General features: G+C 35.3%; 3 protein-coding genes across 7 annotated transcripts in view; 1 reads left to right on the top strand and 2 right to left on the bottom strand.

Annotated features, from left to right (window-relative positions):
• The window catches only part of LOC136029964 (guanine nucleotide-binding protein G(I)/G(S)/G(T) subunit beta-1), a 112,472-nt gene extending 101,068 nt beyond the window's left edge, over window positions 1-11,404 (bottom strand). Inside the window, exon 1 of one of the 2 annotated variants that reach the window (XM_065708520.1) lies at window positions 11,276-11,404. The gene's annotated coding sequence lies outside the window, so the exon portion shown is untranslated. The other variant, XM_065708522.1, reaches the window with a different exon arrangement.
• Window positions 11,405-13,635: 2,231 nt separating this feature from the next.
• LOC136029960 (beta-1,3-galactosyltransferase 6-like) lies at window positions 13,636-22,882 on the top strand. 4 transcript variants are annotated; one of them, XM_065708517.1, is made up of 2 exons: window positions 13,636-13,654; window positions 21,941-22,882. In XM_065708517.1, exon 2 carries the CDS (start codon window positions 21,957-21,959, stop codon window positions 22,854-22,856), a length of 900 nt encoding a protein of 299 aa, XP_065564589.1. In that variant the 5' UTR covers window positions 13,636-13,654; window positions 21,941-21,956; the 3' UTR covers window positions 22,857-22,882. The 4 variants fall into 4 exon arrangements, with proteins under 4 accessions (XP_065564589.1, XP_065564586.1, XP_065564587.1 ...); XM_065708514.1 differs by lacking the exon at window positions 13,636-13,654 and adding an exon at window positions 14,300-14,435; XM_065708515.1 differs by lacking the exon at window positions 13,636-13,654 and adding an exon at window positions 14,320-14,545.
• The window catches only part of LOC136029959 (GATA zinc finger domain-containing protein 14-like), a 25,577-nt gene continuing 25,227 nt past the window's right edge, over window positions 22,835-23,184 (bottom strand). The window contains exon 5 of the mRNA XM_065708513.1: window positions 22,835-23,010. Within this exon, the coding sequence (XP_065564585.1) occupies window positions 22,921-23,010 (90 nt within the window). The 3' untranslated portion in view covers window positions 22,835-22,920. The remainder of the gene's footprint in view (window positions 23,011-23,184) is intronic.

The following is a 23,184-nucleotide window of genomic DNA, read 5'->3' as shown; positions in this document are numbered from 1 at the left end:
GCCGACAAGACGATGTAACCAATCATTCTGTGTAGCTCCTCTTCGGTGCAGAGAGAATTGTACTTTTTCTTATATCTAGCAGAGTATACAGTTTGAATGGTGGTATCCTGCCTTAATCCTGTCCTCTTGAATTGAGAAAAATCTGAAATAGCTCTTTTCCGACCAGGTGCAGTAATTCCTCCTCCAAGCTAGGCAAAAGTTCAAATGAAGATAAGTGTCAAAGCCAAGCTTTTTCTTCCTTTATCAGCACTGATAGATTTTCTCCTTCCCTCTCCAATCTTGGCTTGGCCCTCAGATAGTTTTCATTTTAGTGCACCAGCACCTTCAATGGATGAAGTTTACCAGCCGCAACCACAGTAGGGGCGAAAAAACTAGTTTGATGGTCATAGCAATGCTCCATTTTTTTTCCTCACTGCTTAATCCATTGGCTACATTAGTTAGCATAATGTAGAATTCATCAGGTTTGTTGTCTTGAATATCAGAAATAAGTATAAAACGGCTAAAAGTGAGAAAAATCAGCTAACACTTCCTGTGGACGTTCCCAAACGGGGATATGATCAGGTTTTCTTCCGCTGTATGTAGAGCTTTACCAGTAAACAAATCTTCTTTCGACATCATTAAGACAAGCTATGGTACAAAGTACAAAGATAGAGTCCAAACGGTAAAGAGCTCTCACTTATTTATTAGTGCAATTTTTCTTTTACGTCAGCAAACTTATGATGTAATATGCATTTACTAAGTAATCACAGGTTTTTCACATCATCAGGAGAAAAAAATGAGTTCTGAATGGGTAGAATTTGCAGCACTTTTTGAAACAGCACTCACCTTCACAAATTCATCAAATTCGGGTGTTTTGGATTTTTGAAAGACAAATATTTGGCAGTTCCTTAGACTCTTGATGCAACTTTGTAATAAAAATAAAAAATCTTATTTAAAGAAAAAATGAAAATAAAAGGTGTAATCAATTTTATCTAACACCACTATTTTTACATGATAATTTGTAAAAGGCTTTCTTCTATCTGATATTCCACAAATCCAAATAAAAAAATGATTGTGAAAAAGCTGTGGATGCTAGAAAAAACAGAGCTATATTTTGAATCTAGATTTCCATTATACAATGGAACAAGAGCAAAGAGCTCATATGGCACTTGTGAGGAGGTTGGAAGAGCCAAAAGCTCATATGGTATGAGCTCTAGCAAAATTCTAAGAATCAATAGGTTGATTTAAAAGGAGAATCAGAGGCTTAATGCCAGTCGGGATTTAAAATAAGAGCCCTGAGTCATGAGGTCCTTCTAAATGCCAAAATTCATTAAGATCCGATCACCCACTTGGAAGTTAAAATACCTCAATTTTTCAAATTTTTCCTCTCCCTTCAGCCCCCCAGATGGTCAAATCGGGGAAAACGACTTTATCAAGTCAATTTGTGCAGCTCCCTGACAGCCTACCAACTTTCATTGTCCTAGCACGTCCAGAGCACCAAACTCGCCAAAGCACTGAACCTCACCCCCTAACTCCCCCAAAGAGAGCAATCCAGTCCGGTTACGTCAATCACGTATCTACGACATTTGCTTATTCTACCCACCAAGTTTCATCCCGATTTCTCTACTCTAAGCGTTTTCCAAGATTTCCGTTTCCCCTCCAACCCCCACCCCCAATGTCAATAGATCTGGTAGGGATTTGAAATAAATACTCTGAGACATGAGTTCCATCTAAATATCCAATTTCATTAAGATCCGGTCACCCATTCTTAAGTTAAAAATATCTCAAATTTTCTAATTTTTCCAAATTAACAACCCCCAGCTCCCCCAAAGAGAACGGATCCGTTCCAATTATGTCAATCACGTATCTTTAACTTCTGCTTATTCTTCTCATCAAGTTTCATCCCAATCTCTCCACTCTAAGCGTTTTCCAAGATTTCCCCCCCCCAACCCTCTGTCCCCGGATCCGATTCAAATTAAAAATGGAGCATCTGGGACATAAGATTCTTCTATATATCAAGTTTAATTAAGATCCGATTACCCATTGATAAGATACCTAGATTTTCACATTTTTCAATAATTCCAGTTTCCCCCTCTAACTCCCCCAATGTCACCAGATCTGGTCGGGGTTTCAAATGAGAGTTCTAAAGCACAAGATCCTTCTAAATATCTAATTTAATTGAGATCTGATTACCTGTTCGTAAGTTACAAATACCTCATTTTTTTCTATTTTTTCCGTGTTAACTCTCTCCCCCCCCCCCTCAACTCTCCCAAAGAGAGCATATCCTTTCTGGTTATGTCAATCACGTATCTAGGACTTGTGCTTACTTTCTCCACCAAATTTCATCCTGATCCCTCCACTCAAACCCCTTTCCAAGATTTTAGGCCCCCCAACTCCCCCCAATGTAACTGGATCCAGTCGGAATTTAAAATAAGAGTTCTGAGACAGGATATTCTTCCAAAAATCAAATTTCATTAAGATCCAATTACACGTTCATAAGTTAAAAATATATCATGTTTCTAATTTTTCCAATTTAACTGTTCTTGGTAGATACCAAGTGCCATAAAAACCACCAAAGCATTTCAGTCTTATATACTTATTTAACACGAATTAGCTGAAAAGCTTAAACACTAAGTAAGTAACATGGAGGAATAAAACTAAAACAACTGGCCATAAAACTAAAGTATATTTTTCCTTGTAGATACTTTGTTAAATTTTGGAAAGAAGCTTTATGCAAATTTCTCAAAACTTTTTGGATGATGTAGAGTAAGTAACTGAGTAAATTTATATTGTTTGTGTGAAAAAAAAAACCATTTGGAATGTTCTGAGAGAGGTAAACCTATGGTTTGTCTTGGAAGGCTTACATTTTAGATTGCAATTTCGGATCTAAAAAGAGCAAGGAATTAAAATTTCATAAAGTCCAAGTAGATAATAAAAAAACGAAATAATACATGGGAGGCAACAAAACCAGTAAGACTAATGATTAATCCAAATGGTTGGCAACTGGCATTGAAAAGATGCCCTTGGATATAGCCCCCCCATCTTTCTAAAGCCATATTACCAAAGACAGAGCTGATGACTAATAAGCTACCGCTCCATTTTACTGCAAAGCTACCATTTAAAGAGCCTTGACCACTGTCATTGCAATGGATTCCAATATCCTTATGTTAGTTCAAACAGGAAGCTCCTAATTTAAATACAACTGAGTCTTTTGGTAACAAAATTACAGGAAAAACATAGAAATTATATCTAGTAAGTTAAGCTGTTTAGGTCAAAACCTAGATTGATAAACAACTTGAAAGTCCATAGAATCAATTTCTTTAGACAATGAACTATAGCTGATTATTGTGGTGATCAATCATTTTTGTAAAAATTTAACATCAGATCACACAATCTGAGTGTTTTATCTCTCAATAGCTTACCAAGTCAGGACCAGTTAATTCTACTGATTTGAGTCATAAATGTGAATTAAAATAATCGAAATAAAGAATAAATGTTCCCTACTGACATTGCCACACTTGTCTAACCTTCTGCAGGTAAAACCATATATATTAGCTATAAAAACAAAATAAAAAACTATGTAGACCTGGTCCTAGGCCAAGGTCCCCCTGGACTCTTTAATATTCTCGAACTTCCAGACACTTCTTCTTCAGATTATCAATTAATTTCTTTTTTTGGCCACTCCCCCCAATTTTTTGGGTGATTTGACCACCACTGAAAAATTCCTGTGTATGTGCCTGGTAAGGAGTAAACCAAAATGGATCTGAAAAATTACCTGACGAAATTACCAGAAAAAAATTACCTTCACATTATTTTATGAATGTTAAAGAATTTTATACTTTGTATACATCTAAGGAAATTAAGGAACAAACTGCTTCAAATTGTTTTGAGGGAACAGGGACAAAGGTCATGGACTGTTGCCCAAATAAAACAATTTTTGTTTTGTTTAGAAAATGGGAAAAACATTCTACTACTGAAATTACTGACAAACAAATAGTTTGTGGCATGTATAGGCTGCTATGCTCAAAATGGAAATGAATGTTGTAAGGCATTAAACACTTTTTCCTGTTTGATATTACTGTTCACAAATGACAACACCTTAGTGCTAGAACAAGGTGAATATCTCATAAGCATGCATTTATTTTAGGGGAGGGTTTAAAGTTGCATTGAAATTTAACTTTATTTAAACTACATTAAGTCCCTATATATGCTATTAAATTAAACTGAGAGATAAACAAACATTAGCATTCCTAGGTTCTGCGATTTAATTTAAGTGAATTGGTTCATAACTGACTTGGTGAGTTATGGTTTATAGACTATACTTCTTGAAGTAAAAATAACAGATCCTGGTTTTTGGGCAAAAGACAAATTTTTCTATTATTCAGTGTTGAATTTCATATAAAAACAGTTCAGACAAGGGGTTTCCTATGAACTCACCAAAGACCATACTTTGGACTTTTTTTTCCCAACTGATATGTATAGTGCAAGAAAGCTTTTACTCCTGAAGTCACTTCCAAGAGAAGTCCCACCAAGACGAGTTGGCAACAATACCCAACAAAATAGTAATGCCTTTATTATTCAAAGGTTTGAGTGATGTGATGCTGCAGATGTACATCTGCTGAGCTTGTGGTATAGAACACATGCGAAATATCAATAATCTCTGATTTGGCTTATTCCATACTAAGTAGCAACTTCAATTTGTTTCAATCAATCACTAGCATTGCTTGAAATGCTTCAAACCCAGCCACCACCCCACTCTTGTTTCAGTTGATAATAAACATCTGTATTTTGAAAATGTTTACACTGATTTAAGTGATCCTGGTTTGCCGAAAGATAAACTTGATATTCTAGAAGATCAAGCAGGAATTTTAAATCTAGAACCTGATAATCAGAACTAAAAAATCAATTATAGTGTTCTTCTTCTTCAGAAAATAGAAGGTCCATTAACTCAAAAAGTAGGTTATTTTGCCTCTTTATTGCATTGGCTATAGCACTGGGATATAACTATGATGACCAATTAAGGAAAGGGGTAAATCAGGAGTCTTACACTTGCAAAAACAATGCAATCACTAGTAAATTTGTCTATTCTTTAGGATGTCAATGGATAAGTTAAATAATGATAATTCATTTAAACCCTCTTTACATACATGAAATACATTTAGAGGAGTACAAAAATACAGAAAAATAAAAATGGAAACAATAAACAAGAAAAAACTCACAAAATGCCAACAACATCTCAGCTAATTAACCCATTAGCACCCATTGTTCCCAATTGGAAATAGTTGGACTTGGATTTTTTGTAGCTGAGACACCCAGGGGTGTTCCATAGTTAAGAAGAGTGTCAAAACCATAAGATTAAATCTTCATATTCAGAATTATCAAGGGTAACTATTTTCTTGATTTTAGTTAAAGGGTAAATTTTAAGAAATGTGATGAGGCTACTTCTAATCTATGACCTAGCTATAGTTTCAACTAATACTGTTAAAACTAGACTGTTAAAACCTGTTAGACTGTTAAAATACTGTTAAAATACTGTTAAAATACTGTTAAAACCCTGGCAAAGCCAGTTCATTAGGGAGTAGGATTATGGAATGCTATTTGTCAGTCTGCTATGAAAAATCTATATCTCAGGGTTCTTTTGAAAGTGTTCCCAACTGGGAACAACGGGCAGAAACGAGGATTGGTTGATATGAGCTAAAAAAAAAAAAAAAAAAAAAAAAAAAAAAAAAAAAAAAAAAAACTACCAATGAGATACAAATCATTTCAAATCACTGAGGGAGCTGTTGCCATTTTAGAGGAAATGTCTGGCGACAATGAAGACATTGCTGACAGGATTATAATCCTTCCTGATATGGCTGAGGTGAGTGATGAAGTGGAGGGAAACAATCAGGCTGCAGAAGCTGATGTATCCCAAAGTTTTCCTTGTGAGGTTCCTGCTACAATGGAGATTCATGTGGTGCTTGCTGTTCCCGAGCCCAATAGTGATAACCTGCTCATCATTAGTCCTACTCCCAAGAGAAAAGCTTTGAATGCTCCTAAAAGTCAAGCCAATGAAGCGCCACAGTGGAAAAAACTTATACATTGTCTATCCCTTGTTTGCACCAAGAGAGTGTCCCCAATAAATTTGCTAACTTGATAAAAATGTCTAAGTTTGAGATATTCTAACATTTCTTTGATGACAATATTCATAATTTTATTGTCAAAGAGATCACCAGGTATGTGTCATAGAACTTAGGCTTCACTTTCAGATTTGAAGACCTGAATACCTTTTAGGTGATTATGCTGCTGTCTGGGTATCATAAGCTTCCAACTGGACATTTATATTGTTCGAAGTTAAACAACTTGGGTATGCCCACTGTAGCCAAAATCACGAGTAGAAACAGTTTCACTAAGATAAAGCAGTGCCAGCACTTCATGAACAATGAAAATATTGACCATGGCAACAAAATGGCCAAAGTGTGACCACCCTTAGAGATTGTAAACTCAAAGTTAATACAGTTTGGGACATTCTACAGTAAATTCTCTATAGATAAGAAAATGATACTGTTCTACAGGCGTTATAGGTGTAAAATGTTTATCAAGAGTAAGTCAATTTGTTCTGGCTGCAAGAACTGGGTATTAGTTTGCTCTCATGGCTACCCTTTCATCATCAATCTCTATCAAGGGTTAGCAGCAGAGCAGCAGTCACCCTGTTTGCCACTCAGCACAGAAGTTGCAACAAAATTGCTATCAATTGTTGAAGGCTTATCAAAGTATGAAGTTTATTTTGACAACTTTTTACAAGCTATGACTTGCTTGTTCAGCTTCGTCACCTTAGTTTTAGGGGCAACTGGAACAGTCCATGACAATTGCTTGAGAGGATGCTCTTTGGAAGACTCAAGTGTCTGGAAAAGAAGGAGCATAGGTTCTTTGATTTCAGATAGTTGGGAATGATTTTAGCTGCCAAATAGAATGGCAGTAAAGCTGTATGTATTGCAACCAACTTTGATACTATTCAGCCTAAGTTTCAAGCCAAACAGTACTCATAAAGATATATTTATCCCACAGCCAGCCATTATCAACAGCTATACCCAAAGTATGGGTGGTATTGATGTCCAAGGCAACACCCTTTCTTTCTAAGGACCCATTGTGAGAAGCAAAAAATTATATTGGATTATTGGTGAGAATCTTCTATGCATTCTTGGCATAGCAGCTTGAGAATTCCACTGTCACCTCCACAAAAATGATGACAGAGGAAAATTGTCATATCTAACATACCTAAAAAAAGTTGTGGAGGATATTTGTAGCAACAAAATTTTTAGTTTGGTCAACAGAGGGGGGAGGGTACTGGAGTGATACATATTTTTCAAAGAAGGCAACTGTCCACATCATTGAGCCTGATCCAAAGCAAGGCTGATGCACAGTTTGTTGGAAGAACATGTGTCTACAATGTAGAAACTGTGGGGTGAAATTCCACCTTCAAACTTATTTTGAATCATTTATGCATAGAACTCAAATTCTACTTGTTTTCTTGAACTTGTTGCTACTTTTCTTATGTTATAGCCAGATTTGACATGTAAAGATTATACCCAGATCTACCCATTGTTCCTAAATGGGAGAACACCATAGCACCTGTGGTGAAGGTGCTAATTTTTTGTCTGTACTAAAAGCTTCTAAATTGGACCCCAATGACTTGGACCCCTTGAAAAAAATCAGCATGGATTTCCAACTGGATCTAGGCTTGGGCATAATAGGTTAAGCAGCAACACAATTAAGCTATACAGTTAAGTGGAAAGTTGACAATATTTTATTGATGCTTGTGGAATCAGTTCACTACCTAGTCCATTTCTGAAGAAATACCAAAAACGTCATATCTACTTTAAATGCACCAGTGGTGAGTCCAAAGCAGCAACTACCAAAGATATTTGCAAAACAGAAGAATAGCAATCTAATTTTCTTCTGCTCAGACATTGTGAAACTCCACAAAGGGACCAAGAACAAGACATGCAGGGCCAAAAAAGCATTGTAAATTCTGCCCAGGGTGATTTTGTGAAACTGGCATTTAACTCCATCAAACCATCTCAACAAATTCCTAAGCTTTTTGTTTAATGCTGAAATAGCAATTGTTTTAGTATTTTTACATTTGATCCAAATGGGAGACCAAAATAATTCAAAAAAAAAAATGCAGAAATATTTTCTGGGCCAACATTGATAGTAACAGAAGGTTGAGATGAGCCATAGATGAGAAGCTCAGTTTTAAAGTAGGCAACTTGAAGCCCAATCTCATTGAGACCCGAGAAAATTGTGTCAACTGCATTTTGAAGAACTTGGAGATCATCTGATAATAGACCTATATTGTCTGCACAACAGAAGTAGCTGACATCAATATAGGGCTCAATCAAAAATGGAGGATTATTTTTATTAACAAATTCTAGACAATTGAATCTTGTAAAGTAGTTGAATCAGGTAAATGAAACTTTCAAGGGTAGACCCAGAGCTTTGACAATACCCTAGGAAGATGTCTGAGGCATCTATCTCCCACATCTTACCTGCAAAAAGGTGCAGAACTTAAGGTCACAGAATAACATTTGCCAATTTTGTGTTCTAAAACACAATCTCCAGAAATTGATCTACAGCTCAAATAAGGTCCAAGGAAAGTGCTTTGAGCCTTACACCCTAACTGAATCTTGTAAAGTTTTGAAATATGGAAAGATATGTCTTAAATTTGGAAAAAAAGCCTTAATATGGCTTAAAATTCTAAGAAGATTTTGGAAATTATGTTTTTAAACCATAGAACCAAAGAAAAAGGGACTAAAAGCTGAAAATTAAGGAGAAGAATGATTATCAGAGTTTAGACAGGTAATAGTGCTATTCTGCACTTTTTTACTTGAACTACATTCCTCTTGTAAAAATTTAGTGTTTACTTTTGTCAAATTTGGATGTCTCTTATGGATTGAATTTCAGAAATTTAGTGTTATTCATAGGTTTCTAGGATCATTATCAGCTCAGATACAATTCAAAGAGATTGGCAATTAAATTTTCATACCATTCAATGAGTTTATTACCAGAATTTTAAAATGGTTGAGATAATCCCAATCTGTTTTGTTCAGTACCTGAAGAAACTTGCAGGTTCATTTTTATCAAAACATATTTTGGGCTAACACAACTATATCTACTTAAACTGGATGACTGCCTTTTTATATTAGAAGACACAATCATTATTTAATGACACAATACCTGGCTAATTACTACCAATTGCTTCAGGGGTGTAATTTCCAGAAAATCCTGGGGGAATGACAAAGTAGGACCCAACTTTCCTGAGTCAAGTAAAAAAGACAAAGTGAAAAATAAGCCATTTAGTACCATAAAGGTTCAAACAAGTCACACATGACAGCTCTACATAAACCCACAGATCCTCTCTCACTTTGGCCTCAATACTTGACCTTACATGAGCTGTCAATCTACCATGCCTAGAGCCACACCTATTTTCCCCAAAAAAATTATATCATGGAAGATCTTCCATGATATAATGCTTCATTATCATTTGTTAGCCAAGTTTTAGTCAAACCCAATACATCTATACTGTATAGATGATATGTCTATGTGCATAGAACCCAATAACACTGAAACAGACAAACAAGCATATGCACTGTTTTGATGTCATTAATTTCAATGGAAACAACTTAGTTGGCCTTATTCAGACCAGCATCAAGAATTAAATCATAGCCAAAACACACATTGAAAGTTCATTAACAGTCTACAGCCAAATTCATGTCCACATCTCAGAGAAGAGGCTTGTACAAGAATTATCTGAGTGATAGATCATACAAAAACAAAAGGAATGTAAAGAAAGGGGAGAAAGCTTTAAAATATGAACTAGGGGTGTGAAGAGGAGGCCATGGATAACAATGCAAAGGATCTAGAAGATACAGCTAGACAGCATGATAGTAAAATATTGTACTGGCATGGTAATAAATTGAGAGGGAGTAGTCAATCTGGACTTGTCCCAGTTAAAGATAAGAATGGGCCAAATTAAGGTAAAATTCTAGTTAATTGACTTCTTTCTATCTTGGAAAGGGTTAAGGTTAGGAAAATGAAACTTTCAGGGATGGGTCTACAGGCTAAAGTATGTTCCAGGAAGGTGTTTTAAAGCACCCACCTCCACTCCTTCTCTCTCTAGAGGGCCCTGAAATTTGTCTACATGACAGGTTTATACCTATTGAAATTTTGACAAAACAACATTTTACCTTAATTTTCAGTTACTAGTTGCTTTTTCTCTGCCTTTAGTTCTGAAAATGCAATTCCTGTTATTTGAGTAGAATTTTGAGCCATGTCAATGTTGTTTTTATTTTAATTTTGAAAATGTATTTGCATATCTTTAAAACCTTATAAAATGGAATTGAGCAAAGTTATGAAGCTGAAAACAATTTTGTTGTACTTCAATTAAGCAGAAGATCTATTTTGCAAGGTTTCACTTTTATAACACACATATTTTTAAAGGTCATCAAAGGTCAGGGTCCTCTAGACAGAGAAGGAGTGGAGGCAGTTGCTTCAAAATACCTTCCCAGGACATACTTTAGTCTGTAGATTCATCCCTGAATGTTTCATTTTCCTAACCTAAACCCTTACTGAGATAGCAAGAAGTCAATTAACTAGAATTTTACCCAAATTAGTGATAAGGAAAGAGTTAAAGGAAAGTTTTTTGAATATGCTAAACTAAGATAGAGTTGCAGGAAAAGTTATAGAGGAAAACGAAAAGTTTGTGATACCTTTGATGTGAGGGAAGATTTGTTTTGTGAGGAAGAATTAGCAACATTAGCCTACTAAAAGGATTAGAGAATAATAAGGGTCCAGGTGCAGATAGTGTGTAAATGAGTTTTTTTTAAATATGGCAGCTCTCAGGGTAGAAATAAGTTACTCAAGTATATCTATTTCTTAGTTAGCTTATTGTTAGTGAGTTAATCAGAAAGTTTACCTTACCCTCTAATATTGTCTTATTTTCCTTTCTGATTTATCATATCCTAGCTATACCTTTACCAAATAACCTAGCCTAATTTGTCTGTTTAACAGAGATGAATTCATTGTTGCAGTAGTGAAAGTAAGGTAAATCATATCTTTAGGTATTGGCCCCTTTAGGTAGACCAGGGCACAATTCTGATAGTAGTAACTATTATAGGCTATTTCAAGCTAGTATGGATTGAAGGATCAACTGGTACTGGACCCAGTCTCCTCTTTTGTCATTACAATATCTCCTTCTAGGAGTAATCTTGCTGTATAAATACCCTAGTTTATAGAATAATAGCTTAGAGCCACTCACGAAGTACTTTTATATTACTACAAAGCCACCAAAGACTCAAATCGTCAATTGTTTATTTTCCTAAAGTCTAGGTTTGTCTTCTTTTCTTCTTTTTAGGGTGGACTTGGCGCGACGTAGTAAGGCGTAAGAACTGTTCAAGAGATCTTTTTCTGAACAAATTTTGAAAATTAGCTCCAAGCTAGCTTCTGCACTTTTTGCTGAATGCTGAAAGAGTTTCTTCTGAAAGGAATTCAATAGAAGGAACGAGGAAATATATATTCATATGCGGACTTACCCCTTTGCAGAAGCTCTCCCCTCAAGAAGGAGATAAAATCCCTCTAAATGAAACTGTAGCAAACATACTGGACGATAATCATTATGGAAGACAAAGCTAGTGGTACTGATCATCATCGTGGCTGAATTATATATGGGATCAATACTCCTTTAATTCTAAGTAGCCTAAACATATTTTTCACAAGAATATTGACCATGGACGTATGTACTATAATGAGCATTTTTGGACAGATTATTAATATGTTGGAGTCATTGGACATCAGCTAAAATAGTGAGACCCCAAAAGGCAATCCGAAGAATCCCATATCGTGATAAATCTGGAAGAAGAATAAGAGGTATGTATATACACATACATATAACTGATGGAGTAGAAAAAGAACAAAATATTTCTCCAATTTCGCTCTCTGTGAAAAGGGATCAAAAGAGCAAACTTATGAAAGACAAAATAAATCCTTATATTCAGGCGATAACGAACAACAACTAAACTAAACATTATGCTTTATAGATTAAAAGATATTAACGAAGAAAAACTGTAGCTTTAGGTGTCAATCAAGTTTCACCTCTTAGATTAAAACTCAGAAATTACTGAGTCATCACACACCCCACTCCTTCTAGTCTTTATTTTCATAGATTTTGCGCAAAAATTTGATTCGTCTCTTCGTCGAAGTCTAGTACATGTATGTAAGATAAGTAATTCAAATTGATTACTGGTATATATGAGAATTATATTGCTGCAGTTAAGGTGGGAAGTTAGGTTAGTTGCTAGTTCAGTATGGAAACAGGAGTTAAGCAGGGACATTTTATATTGCTACTAAAATGGATTATTTGGTGGTCTTTGTTGTGAGGAACATGGTAAAGGCTTTGGGGGAATACTATCAAATAAGAATTCAAAGCCCTTCTAGATTTAAATTATACAGATGTTTTGAGTGTCGTAGAAAAAAAATTAGCGAAATCAAATGATTTTGGAGGGTTTCGTGTCCAGGGTCCAAATAATTGTTCGAATATTACTAAGAATTGACTATTTAAGGAGACTAAGCTAATAAAACCAATAATAAGTAAAGAATAAGCAACGAGAAAATCAATGTGTTGGATAGCTCCAGTTAACTGAATGCTCTAAATAAGTAAACTTAATGGATGCAGTGAAGATGTAAAAAGTAAAATACCCAAGACAAAGCGTGTTTCTCGCAATTGAAAAAAGTTTGGAAGAACAGGAAGACAAGTTTGCAGATCAAAATACTATATTTGTATTCATGGTAACGATAGCGGTCAATTGTAGTTCTAGGAAATGGGTGCTTTAGAAACCCACAAAGATTTGTTAAATGTTTCCCAGGAGTGTTTTATGCAATAGTTTCAGGTACTCTTTTGACTGACAATATCAAGCAATAGGCTGTGCAAAAATTGTGGTTCGATCTCACTTCCTCGGTCTGTAATGAAAGAAAGGCTAAGAAGACCAGGCTACGTTTTGCGGATGAAAAAAATAGATTGCCAAAGATCGCGCTTTTAGGCCATCCACTTGAGGCCAAGCTTGTATTCTTCAAATGCAGCGAGACAATGTGATTGAAAGAATTTGAATGAAACTGGAACTTCGTGGAAGGAGTAGAAAGCGAAGCTTTGAATAGATTGAAGTGGAGTAAGAACTTACACAGCTGTGTAGGCCTCAGGTGGCTTGGTGCTGCAGTGAGCTATTGGTGGTAGTATTATTACTGGTACTTACAGGAACTTCGAAAGAATTTTAAGTAGCTGCATAATAGGAGATTAAATTTAATATGAGTCGAAAATTGTATAATATGACAGCCACTGTTTTGATGGTGGGTTGTGGAAAAAGTGAGTACATTGAAAATTGGCCTTTCAGCATTAAGAGGTAGTTGCAAAATGATTATAGAATCAAATATTTCTTGGGATGGGTCTTATTTTTTTGCAACTTCATCTCAGTAGTTTCTGGTGCAAGTTTAACACAATCAAAAAAAGTATTGGTCTTAAGTACACTATTGTGAAAAATATATGTTAACGCTGTTTCCACTGAACCAACTAGATTCCTAAGTCAAGCTCATCAGTGTAAAGCTTTATCTTAATTGATGTCATTCAGACTGTCAGTAACAGGACCAGGTCTGACTGGATCATCAATAATAAATATTGAAATATTCACAAGCTTTCCAGTTATATTGACTTTTCAATCATAGCCGTGTGTTCAAGAACGATCTGCCTACAAAAAATATTGCTGGCAGGGTAAATAATGTCAGTCAAAAAGAGGCTTAACAAGAAACTTTATAAAATAGACCTATAAAACTGGATTTTTTAATTGAAAACTGTCGAGTGGTAAAATTTCTAAACGTGTGAGCCTAGAGTCCCTGACGTGCAAAATAAGGAAATTTAAGTTTCACTTTGATGTAAGATGTCAGTAGATTTTTAGTACCAGTTGGTACTTTTGGAATCTAGATTACAAATTTACTTTCTAATCTGTTATCAGAAGAGCCAATTTAAAGCCGCTGTAGGTTTGATAATCATTATTAGAATCTTGTTTGGTATTTGCTGCATAGTTTTAGCTTTTCTTTAGATAAAAAAATTCTTGTTTGTCAGTTTCCCACTCTCATTGGTTGTGTTTTAGGCTATAAAATATATAATACAAATAGATAAATATCACTCGTTTGAAGACCAGTGGATTTTATGACCAAAATTTATCTTCTTATTTCCAATCAGAAGCTAGAAGCAAGTGGAATTTGTCGAAATGGGATTTGGTTCGGACAATTACTCTCAAGTATCTGCTTTTTCTTAACTGTCGGTGGAAAAATTTAAAACTTGAAAGAGTGTGGTTGCAAAGTATAGAGAAGAGTGTATACTAGTCCGTGTTGGTATACCCACTGGAACTGAGATTGGGAGAATTCAAGTCGTGAGTTTCAACAACAATTAAATTGAATTTCATTAAATATTTCTTTGGGCCATGTTCTGTATTTAGAAGTTCTGCAGAATGGAACATCTCAGCTAAATAAAAATAACCAAGTAGGTTATCATTAGATTCCATGTATACGTTTTTAAAATATCATGTTCATTTAACTGAAATTAAACCCTAAATTCCCCTTCGATTGTCCCAATATAGGCCTAAGATATATAAAAAATGAAAGGAAATTCTAAAACAATGAAAATAGCCTATGTTATCAGTGAAGTAATTAATCATTTCTAGAGGAAACAGGTCCATAAAATATAAATTATATCATTAGATCCTGTATTTTAGACTTTGATCCCTCAAAATGTCATGGTCACATTCCTGATAATACACCCCACCTTCTCCCTCCAATGGTCCTACTGATAGCCCTAATAATATGTTTCTTATGGTCAAGAATCATAGCTCTCTAGAATGAGGTGTGACAGAACAAAAAATCCTGTCAAAACTAAGATAAGCCTGCTTAATTCAAGTATCAAGAGTGGACAGGTCAGTTTTCTATAGCAGATTTTTACCTTTTTTTTTTGCATTATATGGGTCATTTTTGAGTTTTCATTGTTATTTTCACTTGATTTGTAAAAATTGGCTCCAACTTTGCCCAAAAAATGACAAAATTATGCCAGTGCCCTAGGCTACCTATTGGCTAAAGCAAACTTAAAATAAAAATCATACCATTAGATTCATTTTTATGCCCTTTTCAACATAATAGTTGCTACCCTGATGATACACTATCCCCCTCCCCCCCTGATGGACACATATGCAGCCTTATTTATGCATTTGTATGTTGTTCTTTGCATTGATTGATCTGTTGTAAAATCAGTTACTGAGGATGGATTTGGAGATATCTACTTTAGCCTGAGCAGTTGTGCTAACAATTGGAAAAAGAGAAAAATACTTGCCTATTTTAAGAGGGCTAAAAATATGAATAATGATAGAAAGGAACATGATCGTCTGAATAATTTAAATATGCTACATATTATAGAGCAAGAATCTCATATTTTTTTTATGAAGACTGCCTTAGGAATATATGAGGCCATTATGGGGAGGGGGGAATAGGGATGAATTATCACAAACACAAACAATACCATAAATTTAGCAATCTAAAAATGTATTATCTTTTTGTTCTAGCATATATTCTTCTGGGGCCACAATTAGTGATAAGGAAAAAGTTAAAGAAAAGTGGGTGGAACATTTTGAGAATGTGCTAAACCAAGATACAGTTACAGGAAAAGATATTGATGAAAACAAAAAAGTTTCTGATACCTTGGATGTGAAGGAAGATTTGTTTAGTGAGGAAAAATTAGCAACAGTACTAAAAGGATGAAAAAATAATAAGGCTCCAGGTGCTGATAGTGTGATTAATGAGTTTCTTAAATATTGTGGCTCTGAGGTTAGGAAAAAGCTACTGAAGATTATGAACATGATTTTTGAAAAAGAGAAAGTACCCAATGATTTTAGGAAAACCTTAATTAAACCACTGTATTAGAAAGTTGACAAGAGTGAGTGTTTTAATTATTGAGGCATTACTCTGGACTCTATAGGTAGCAAATTACTGAGTAAAATGATACTTTTTAGACTGAGAGATGCTGTAGACAAAGTCTCAAGGGAAGAACAATGTGGTTTTAGAAAAGGTAGAGGATGTGTTGACCAAGTTTTCACTCTTAGGTTAATAATTGAGAAGTCCCTTTGTTGTCAAACACCTTTGGTCCTCAGTTTTATCGATTATGAGCAAGCTTTTGATTCTGTTGATAGAAGAGCGTTAACAAAGGTCTTATTGTTATATGGTATACCAGAAAAATACATTAAAGTGATTTGTGCTATGTACAAGAATAATACTGCTGCAGTTAAGGTAGGAAATGAGGTTAGCAACTGGTTTTGTATTAAATCAGGAGTTAAGCAGGGTTGTGTTCTATCCCCCTTTATATGGATCATTTTGATGGACAATTGGAGACCACAGAATCAAATGGTGAGAAAAAAACACTCCTGGACTTAGATTATGCTGATGATATAAGCATATTAGATGAAAGTGTGAGCAAAATGAATGAATTTTTAGAGGTTTTGTAAGTTCAGGGTGCTAAAATAGGCTTGAAAATTAATTTTAAGAAGACTAAGTCACTAAGGCTAGGAATAAGTGAAGTTGAAAAGGTGACATCAGGTAACAAAAAGATTGACCAGGTTGGAAGCTTCACTTACCTTGGTAGTATTATTAGTAAAGATGGTGGGAGCAGTGAAGATGTTAAAAGCAGAATAGCTAAGGCTGTGGGTGTTTTTTTTTTTCACAGTTAAAAAAAAGTTTGGAAGAATAGAAAGATAAGTCTGCATACTAAGATTAGAATATAGGAAGCTACAGTGATGACAGTGGTCAAATATGGCTCTGAAGCATGGGCACTCCAAAAAGGAGATTGAAAATTTACTAGATGTTTTCCAGAGAAATTGCCAACAGATTGTTCTGGGTACCTGGCAAACTTACTGTATTTCAAACAGTAGGCTGTGCAAAAAATGTGGTTCAATCCTGCTTTCTAGGACTATAATGAAAGAAAGGTTGAGATGGCTAGGCCATGTTCTGCAGATGAAGGATGACAGATTGCCAAAGATTATCCTTTTTGGCCAACCATCTGGGGCTACATAGAAAGCAGGTTGTCCTTGTCTGGGCTGGGAGGATGTCATAAATAAAGATTTAAGAGGAATGGGAACTTCCTGGGAGGGTGTAAAGAGGGAGGCCTTGAATAGATTGGGTTGGAGGAGGATGCGTAGCTGTGTTGGCCTCAGGCGGCTTGGTGCTGCAGTGAGTTATTAGTAGTAGTAGTAGTATGTATTCTTCTGGAGAGCCAGTATTCTTAACCTTCACTCATTTCTCCATTAATTGAATCATGTGCTAGTCTACATCATACTCCTTTCTTAAAATATGTTTCTGTATCCTGAACCATTGATATCCAGTTTTGACTATGATTGATTGCAAGCTTGATAAAAATTTAATTTGAAATGATAAAAAAGCATATAACAATGGAAGGCAACATGATAATCTGATTAATAAAAATATCCTAAATATTATAAAATAATGATTTCATTGTTTTAATGTTTTTTTTTTCAGTTTTTTTTACATATTTCTAGGATTATATCTGGGATCATTGGGAGGTTAGTGTAAAGTATATTTTCAGGAAAGTGAACATAATATTTGCAAAATATGAAATAAGGAATCTAATAGTGCTGCTTTTATTTTATTAGCAACAAACAGATACCAAATCTTACTTTATAGTATGCAGGATGTCTCTGCTGGTTAGATTATCATTTTCTTTCCTTTTTTATTCATGTTCTTAAATACTATTTTTATCCAACAGTTTTATTGAAATCACTCAGGCTGAATGTCTTTCACAAAGTCAAGAATATAACAAACCAGTTGACAAAGAAGATATGATATATTCTAAGAGGCAAAGCAATAGAGAAATACATTATTTAAGGCCATATCTGAAATGTAGGTTTAAGGGGCTTATAGTTAAACAAATCCTAATCTAAAACATCAATGTCTGCTAGGTGAGGCAGAAAATACCTAGCCCTGCGGTAAGAACAAGAAGAGGTATATAAATAATCACCTTAATCCATTTGAGAGCTTGAAGGTATTCTGTACCTGTTGTACTCTTGGGTTGATATCTGCCAGTCAAATCTCCACTGCTTCTTATGTCACTCTTTGTCAAGTTGGTTTATGAAGGACTAGATGGATAGAGCACTGACAGTTGAATCTTTCAGCTCAACCAAGTGGTTTATGACTCTTCTCGGCAAGAATGATTGGTAAGTTCTTGATTGGGAGCTTGAATTTGGTAGCTTCTTGGAGTGTCATCTTGTGCTATGCTGGCTGCAACTGAGATTGCTGACTTTTAATTTTGCAGCTGGCAAGTAAGCATCATATTGCTACGTAAGTATCTGTAAACTAAAGTGGGTAGTTTGAGGTACCTGAAGTGGTCCTCATATGAGGTTGGTGCAAGATCTCTTATGCATTTTGTTGCTCGTCTCTGCCCATTTTTGATGAGCTTCACATCTTGTCAATAAGGACCAGCAAGACACATGCCAAAATCAAGATGGGGTCTGATAAGAGCTTTATATAATTTTATGATTATAGATCCCTGTCTGCTATTAATACTCTATTTTAGTAATCCAAGACTAGAGCTTGCATAGGAAAAACATGCTGAACATGGCTATGAAATTAAAATTATCATCAATGATGACACCAAGATCCCTTTCTCCTTCTCTGCTCTCTTACTTTTGTGGTATGGTATGGTTACAGATTGTGTAGGTAGCCATTGGGTTATTAAGTCCAAAGTGTAATACAAAGCATTTGCCTATGTCAAATTGGAGAAGCCAGTCTTGGGTCCAATCTTGTAGCTTATCTACTTCATGCTGGATGCTTTGGGGGTATTGATACCAAAGAGTTTGGCATCATCAGTGAACAGGTGTATGCCATTGTTTATATGGATAAATATGTCATTGATGTAAATCAGAGAGAGAGTTGGACCCAGTACAGTACCCTGTGGTACTCTGCTCATTACTTTGGCCTTGTCAGTTTAAATTGGTTGACCATCTGTAGCAAATATGTGAACTTTCTGCTTGCAATTTGTAAGAAATTTCATTATCCAGTCTATAACAGCCTGATTGATGCTGAAAGCAGGTATTTTGGAGTGCAGTTGACTGTGAGGAACCTTATCAAAGTCTAGCAGCAGCAGGTCAACTGGATGTCTGTGGTCAATTAGATCTGTGATTTCCTTGTATGATTCCAAAAGGTTTGCTTCAATTGATTTCCCTGACTGGAAGCCATGCTGCTTGGGTGACATGACCTTGTTGGTGGCCAAATGCTTAAGGATTGAATCATTGACTGTGCACTCAAGTATTTTGACAACAACTGAGGTCAGGCTAATAGGCCTATAATTTGCAGGCTTTGAATGGTTACCTTTCTTGAAAACCAGTGTAATGTTGTAATAACAAATCTAATTATACTACTTTTATTTTATTATGATTTTATCCTTATAGAGTCTAGAGCCATTAACAGTGGATGTTCTCTCTTTGTAGTAAAGGTTATCATTTATGATGAAACTAGGGGAGCAGGGACATGGTGTATTGTATTGTATCAGGTTAACGACGCTTCTTGACTACTAAGGTCCCGGTGTTGGCCCTGCAGTGCATTGCTGCAGCATGATTTGATCTCTGGGTCCCTTATTACCAAACTAAGGTCAAACCCACTGCGCCACCACAGGACAAGGGACATGGTGCCTTTGTGAAGAAAATCTCATACAAAAAGTCTGCCCTAATTACAACAATCATGCCATCTATCAGGGAGTATACATGTGTTTTCCTGAAAATAACAGAAAATATTTTTATCAGAGATTTTGGTAAGAAATTTTTATTTGTTCTTTGGGCAAGAAAACAGATCTGGTTTTCATAACATAACTTCTGAATAGTTTGTGGCATGATAATGAGTGTGTTTTTTCAGAAGCAGTGTTCTTTTGTCTCCAGAACAGTGTTCTGTGATTGATTTGTGTTGCCATCTAGTAATACAATATTGAACCTTTGTGAAAAGTTTCCTGCTTGGCTACTCTGGGACACATGTTCCTGGGTACCCTGGGACATTTTTTTGTCCATTGTGTCCCAGGGTACTCTCATATATAAATTTGGTAACTCCAGCCAAAGGTCCAGCTGAGAGATGAAATTAGGTGATATACATCAGACTATAATTCAAGTGATATCTATAGTTGCCTCATTACTTTGGCTTTTCCTAAGATTTTCAGTTCTAGCAGAATGGCATAGAAGTGGAAGGTTGATCCATTTCTCTATGCCTGGTATGAAGAAAACATGAAGGCTGCTGGAATGGTTCACTTGAAAGATGGTATGCCACTCAGATCTGCAGCTACACTATATAATGCTAAGAAGTCAACACTTTTGCATCATCAGATGAGGAAAAAATGGTGTTTGCCTCTCACCTGGCTATGATTGTACATAAGGTATTTATTTATGAAATGGAAGTTTTTTTTTAGTCTTATCTTCTGCTATCAGTGTGAATGAACTATGGACTTAAAAAAAAAACTGACAAAGAAATTAGCCTGGTAAATTACCAAGGCAAACAAATTATGGGATCACAATAAAGCAGCAGAAGACTGGTATACGAGGCTCATAAAGAGACATGCTAGAATGTCCCTGCTCAGACCAGAAAGCACAAGCCTTCATTGCAATCTTGGCTTCAGCCATGATGCATTTCCCATATTCTATGAACAGCTATACTCAAAATATTGTTTCCCAGCTTACTGAATTTATAACATGGATCAAACAGGTTTATTGAATGTTCAACAGAAATGCCCAAAGAATCTGAGCCTTTGAAATGCCCAAAGAATGGAGGGACTGGGATGCAAATACAATGGTGGTGATTATTATATTTGGTAAGATTGTTGAATGAAGACTTCAGTTGTGTATTTCTTATTTTGCTATCGGTTTCTGTGTTATATTGAAGTATTACCAATATGGTTCCATATTCAGGGGGCTCCTTTTTGCCTGTTATCTATTTACTGATAGTCTCTGTCCATAATCTATTTGTAGGACTGCTTTCATCAAGTTTAGTCAAACTCAATTAAAAGTTACGAGCCTGAGAAAATTTGCCTTATTTTAGAAAATAGGGGGAAACATCCCCTAAAAGTCATAGAATTTCAACCAAAATCGCATAATCAGATATAGTGTATATTCAAGATCCCATCTAGAAAAATGTGGAATTTTGTATTTTCAAACAGTTTGTGGTAATGAACTGTAAGGAGCAACCCGGCTCAATAGTAACCAAAACTCTAAAAAACGGAATTTTGATATCAATAGCTACATCAAAAAATTGCGTTTTAATTCTGATTTTAAATATATAAGTTTAATCAAGTTTAGTTCTATCCATCAAAAGTTACGAACCTGAGAAAATTTGCTGATACTTGAAAATTTTCAACTATACTTAAAAATTTTCCTCTCATGCATGTCACTCCACAATGCCGAACTAGAGTCAACCTGTTGAGGTTCTCTCATGCTAATTCACGCTGGGGGAGCAAATTTGAAATTATACTGACTAGTTGCAAATATATTTGCAACTAGCCATGGCTTGAAGGGATCCGTGCTTAACCTGTTTAAGTTATATTTGTATTATAAGTTAGTTTTTACCATTCAGTGTTTGATTGTGATGTAAAATGCTTTTGCTTTTTCTTCAGAGGAAACGTTTTGTGCACAACTAATTTATACTAAAAAGTTTAATTAATCGCCCCCCCCCTGATCAGGTACAACTGAGAAAAGGTTTCTCTAATAAGGGAAACAAATAAGCTAGAAATTTAAAATAAGCTAGAAAGTTAAAAAAAATGTTTACAGCGTTTTTGCTTAGAAAAATAGCAGTCTACAGTAACCTTTTTGAAGCATTCCAGTCACTATTTGTTAACACTATTTAATTTTAGGCAATCGGAATTGTAAATGCTGTATAAATGGAGGATTTGGATGATAAGCATTTGTTTCGTTTTTGCTACCAGTACATTTATCTGCTTGACTTTAATGCCAAACACTATTGAAATGGAAGGTAGAAATAATGAGAAACAGATATTCTTGGCAATTTTGGTAATAAGCAGGGCTGAAAATTTTCACCACAGACAGACTATAAGAGAAACCTGGGGTCGAAATTTGAATGAAAATATTTCTCTATACTTTGTTGTATCAGCAGGGCCTGGCATTGACGATGAAAAACGAAAACATAATGACTTGTTAGTTCTGGGTAATATTGAAGACACATATGAATTATTAACAAGCAAAACTTTAGGGGCTTTTTCATCAATTTTAGAAAATACATCTTTCGAATACCTTCTGAAATGCGATGATGACTCATACGTTTTCATTGATAAACTTATCAATCTCTTAGCAAAGCAGCCCAGTAAAAAATTGTACCTCGGATATTTCAAAGGTAATGCTCATGTCCAAAGAAAAGGCGCCTGGAAGGAAAAGGACTGGAACTTGTGTGATAGGTACTTACCATATGCTCAAGGTGGTGGTTACCTACTTTCCAAGGATTTAGTAGAATATATTGTTAAAAATTCAGACCTTTTAAAAAAATACAAAAGTGAAGATGTGTCTGTGGGAGCATGGCTTGCACCTTTAGACATCAATAAAGTGCATGATATTCGGTTCAACACGGAGTGGAGATCACGAGGGTGTTCAAATAGTGACGTAATTACTCATAAGCAATCACCAACTATGATGCTGAAGATGTTTCAAAACCTCAATGCAATTGGATATCCATGTTCAACAGAAATTAAAGAACGACAAGCCTATGAATATAATTGGACTGTCCTGCCTAGTCATTGTTGTAACAATTTTATTTGAAAAATAAAAATCTTTTGCATTTTTAATAGATTATTATAAATGCATAATAAGTATATTAACAAGATTACTGCTTTGACTGCTTGAAGTTGACAGAAGCATGAGGTACAGTAAATGATGCTGCAGAAGGAACAACAGAGGGAAAGTTGAAATCCATCTAAAAATAAAGTTTGTTATTAAATAAAATTGCAGAGTAACAAGTGTACATATTTTGATAAAATTACTAGCTTCGAAGTTCAACAAAAACAACACAGAACTACGGCGCCTTTTAGCAACTGTAAGCTGAATTGAATACCAAGTACTTCCAAATAACTCGACTGAATTCCCTCGG

This window comes from Artemia franciscana, chromosome 8, assembly GCF_032884065.1.
Source record: "Artemia franciscana chromosome 8, ASM3288406v1, whole genome shotgun sequence".
Lineage (NCBI taxonomy): Eukaryota > Metazoa > Arthropoda > Branchiopoda > Anostraca > Artemiidae > Artemia > Artemia franciscana.
The sequence above is the reverse complement of the archived record's forward strand: the minus strand, read 5'-3'. Positions and strand labels throughout refer to the sequence as shown.

Excerpts from the sequence above, each read along its gene's own strand:
- LOC136029960 (XM_065708517.1), top strand. The coding sequence starts at position 21,957 with ATGCTGTATAAATGGAGGATTTGGATGATAAGCATTTGTTTCGTTTTT.